We start from the raw sequence: 4,556 nt of genomic DNA, 5'->3' as shown, positions 1-4,556 counted from the left end.
AGATGACGCCATTTTTAGTCCATTTTTATTTAAATTCACCATTTTTATTCCAATTCGCAATTTTTATTCCAATTTGTCTTGATACAGATATTACGTTGAAGGAATCTACCATAATTCGTTCTAAATATAATCTCAAATAAAAAAGGCATTAGATATGTATCTTTACTAAAACAAATTTGTTAGTAGCGTCATGTCTTTGAGTGAGTACAGACATAAAGTTGAACAGTTTCAAGATAAACTCATTGAGTTACAGAAAGATATTAAAGTATATCAGGATTTAAGAAAAATTATCAAACAATTAGAGAACCTACATATTAGCGATAGAACATATCCACTAGGACATATTCAACCATGGACGATAACACCACCAGCAGAAACATGAAAAATGAAATTAATAATATATTCGCATTGATATGTTTAATTTTAATGCCTGTATTTATCTTAATTTTAAAAATTATTTTAAAAAAAAATTGTAAATAGAGGATTTTACACGTAATATAAAAATTGATGAGTAAATAAGGAGTTTTAATTAAAAGTCAATAGTTTTTTATATATTTTTATTATAAAACATAATTATACAGGTAATATCGTATTACAAAACCATTGGCGTAGTCGATCCACATTTCTTTCGGTACATAAAAACACTCCATTGGCGTGACAGGGGTTTGCATCAGGAGCAAATTTACAAACGCAAGGCGTATAATCAAATTTGCAGACATCAATAATTGCAGGAAAAACTCCAATCATATTACATTTCTGTTGTAAAAATCTGCTTTTTTGTTCTCCTCGAACGTAAATGTAATCGGCAGCATACAATAACTTGGATTCTAGTATTTGATTTATTTTGGAATATTCCACATCACCATTGGAATACCGAATGCCATGCACGTTTTTCTCCAAGAAGAATACTGTCTTCTTATCTTGATTAGTTAATGAAGTAAACGGTTGCGGAGACGTAAATATGTAATGATCTCGTTTAAAACCAATTTCAATGCTGAGTTCCTTGGGTACAAACCATCCATCTACCATAAATCCCTGTATGTCAACTAAAGCAATCCTCATGATTAAGCGTGATGAGTGATACTGAGTGACATACTCTTTAAACCTACTTAAATAATATTTTTGATAACTTCTGTTAAAGGAAAGTATTCGAGTAGGCTGTCGTGAACAATTAAACAGTAGGCTCGAGTGCCTGCCGGAAAACCTTCATCTGCTTCGATTTCCAGTTTAACATCAACGGTTCCTGATCTGAATGACGTATCATCCTGCTTGGAGCAGTCAAAAACAAATAAGGCATATTTCTTGAAAGCAGCATAATCTAAGATGGGATGTTTTGTTGAGGAAAGAGTATAACTAGGAAAGAATTCCGTATAGTTATAGTGAGCTATAGCATAGTCATTTTTTGCAAAATCCAATTGCATTCTCTCGTTAGGCCAGTATTCTCCATTAATAACCAATCGCACGCTGGACATTCTAATGTGATCAAATAACGTTGGATCAGCGTGTATGTCATCTCGCTTAGAAGTTTGAAAAGCCACAATGACATAGCGTGGGCGTTCAACAGATGAAGTTGTCTTTACACTCCATATCTCGCGTCGAGATCCTGACGTAAGTGAAGGTAGTTCATTTAGCTCCCATTTACGGAAAGGTATAGTTATCGGCACATTATTCTTAATCGGAGTCATTAATTCAATTTTCATATCATCATTGGGAAAGACATGCTTGACCTTGAGTTCCATGCTGGAAACAGTTAAAGATACTGTTGTTGTTGTTGTAGCATTAGGTTCTTCCACTAGAATACAGTCTCTATCATTGCGTGCTCGAACAAATCGAAACACTTGACGGCCATAGGTTAATTTATTGTAGTCGTTGAAAATGTTGAATATATGTTTTATCGGAATCAGTAGACTAAAGTTGTCTCCCGATATATGTGGATTATTCGGATAGTTCCATCCTGCAGTACTGAGAAACTTGGAATCTTCAGGAGTATAACATAACAAACTGCGAATAGTGCTAATTACACCTGGGTCTCTAACTATTTCCATATCATGTGAACTTTGGATATACGTACATGTATCAAACAAGAAAGCTCCAGCATTCGGTGCAAGAGAAACCACTCCATCACCTACTTTCTTTATACTTCCTTTAATTTCCAACAGCGTTTCGTGTATCGCAAAAAATGCATCTGATTGATTTATGATAAATTCGACAACGTCACTATTATTAAATGATTTGATGTATGGTGTATATGTACGAAATTCTTCTTTTCTAATAGTATTATCGAACAGAGGTTTTTGGTAAAGATCGAAAATATGAGGTTGAGGCTCCTGCTGTTGAACCCCCCGTCGGATGTATTGACGTTTTGACATCTTTTAGCTTTAATCCAATGGCAACAAGAAAGGCTTTATTGGCGGCAGACACGTCACGTTTCATGCAGGATCTGCGTGAGACTAATGGATATTGACTTGTAGAGTTTTGTTTTATAATTAAACCCATTTATATCGTTTCCTTAAAATCCAAATGGAGCGTACTTTTCTCTCCTCTAAAATTGACAGGTCTTAATTCCTGATCGACTATACTAACAGTAATTTTGGTAATTTCACGTATACTGCTGCTTATTGGTATGTATATAGGGTTATGAGGACGTTCATCAATAGAAAAACCTGGATCAACATTTATCGGAAAATGCAGAATGGTGTGTACAGGTCTGTCTTCGTAGAAGGCTCCTTCAGTAATGTTGCATTCAAATAGTAGACTTGATACTTTTATAATATTTACAGGTTGGTCCGAAGAATGCATTTTTCCTGATTTTAACACTCTATTTGAGGAGAAACCCAATAATTTACCAAGACTATCTTCTTTCTCGAAAGTAATGGTATGATCTTGACAGAAAATTTCACATTTAAGCGTATTGTTGTTCGGTTTTAAAGTGAACTCCTGAACCGAATTGTATATACCCATTAATTTATTTCGAATGTATGCTTCGATATCGGTAATTTCATAAGATCCTGATGGAATTTCGATATAACGCAACTTTGTACGATCATTCTGCTCATAGAAATAAAACTTTTCACCATCAATGTTTGGAATTGAATTAAATGTATGAAATCCCAACACTGCTACATAATACTGCCGTAGCGGATCAAGCACAAGAGGCACTTGAGGAGTAAACGAAAACTCGTTTGTAGTACTTGTTAGGGTCAATAATCGAGACATGACTGATAGGAGGTAAAAGGTGCAGTAAGTTAAATACCAAAATATGTTAAACATTTCTTTATTTTTCTTAGAATAATGTTACATGTTTTTCTTGTTTTATTTATATTTTGTTCATAATACGGTATTCTACAAAATACACATACACTTTCCATCGTCCCACAAACATCGCACCATACGTGTTTCTTATAGTCTTTCTTGCAAGGTAAATAATATTCTAGTGCATGGCGAATATCTTGTGGTAATTCATACCAGACATCAGCGCTTATATTTTCCATTATACAGAAACTTTAAGCACAAATGTCCACAGTTTATTTGGTTATAACTTTGATATTGATCGTTATTATATGCAATTCTTCCACCATTCAAATAGGAAACTAGTTCTTGAGGTGGCTTCAAGCAACCATATGAATCAAAATACTCTATGTCTTTGTTTATCTTTCTGTAAGCTACCCAATGTGTACCAGGGTTTGTTGAAATGTCGAGATTAATTATAGCACATTCATGTTTACGAGGGTAACGAGGTAAATTATCTCTCATAAACACACCACGAAAATTTGGAATTTTAAGTAGTTTAACAAATTTATTCAAGTCCACATTGGTTAAAGGTCTATTAGGTAGCTTCAGCGGTAGTTTTTTGACTTTTTTAAATATAATCCAAAGCCTCCTTTAGCGTTTTTTCGAAGGTATAATCCTTTGCCTAGATGCTCCATAGCTTTATTATGACGTTTGTCCTCTTCTAGTTTCTTTTGAGCATTCTTTGAATCAATTACAGTCTTTGCGATGGCACTTGCACCACCAGCCAAACTACCAAGAGCTGATAAGCCTGCAAAGATGGGAATTAAAGGTAAAATACCACCAGATTTTGATTCGAATGGAATGATTCTTGGAACTCGTACATTTCTTTTCCCACCTATATTCTTCACGGCTGTTCTAGCTGCTGCAAGTGCAACTAGAGCTGATTTACGCAAATTTGGTGATGGAGGAGTTCGTTTCAACGTTCTGATAATTGGTTGTAGCACGTGTCGCTTAAATGAACCAACACCTTTACCACGTTTCATACCCATACCTAGTTTTCGTTTAACTTTCATTGCTGTAGTAGTCAACCAGGCAGTGGCTTTTTCACTCAAAGATGCGTCGTTTGCTGTAACTCGTTCCCACGCTTTGTTTTCCAATACCCAATCTGCTTTATGTCTATCTTTCAATGAATTACTATGAGAATATGCAATATCATGATCTCTCGCAGCTCGATCTAATGGATTTATCCCTGGATCTCCACGAGCTAGACGTTTCTGTAATTTAGTTCCAGGTCCTAGATACTGGTAACCAGGGGCATGCAATTC

The 4,556-nt window shown here is 35.0% G+C and overlaps 1 protein-coding gene across 1 annotated transcript; it reads right to left on the bottom strand.

Annotated features, from left to right (window-relative positions):
• Window positions 1–1,109: 1,109 nt before the first annotated feature.
• Window positions 1,110–2,369, bottom strand: LOC126885338 (uncharacterized). Its single transcript, XM_050651894.1, has one exon. It carries the CDS (start codon window positions 2,367–2,369, stop codon window positions 1,110–1,112), a length of 1,260 nt encoding a protein of 419 aa, XP_050507851.1.
• Between the last annotated feature and the right edge of the window lie 2,187 nt (window positions 2,370–4,556).

Source organism: Diabrotica virgifera, chromosome 5 (genome assembly GCF_917563875.1).
Source record: "Diabrotica virgifera virgifera chromosome 5, PGI_DIABVI_V3a".
Classification (NCBI taxonomy): domain Eukaryota; kingdom Metazoa; phylum Arthropoda; class Insecta; order Coleoptera; family Chrysomelidae; genus Diabrotica; species Diabrotica virgifera.
This window is presented reverse-complemented; position numbering and strand designations above follow the sequence as displayed.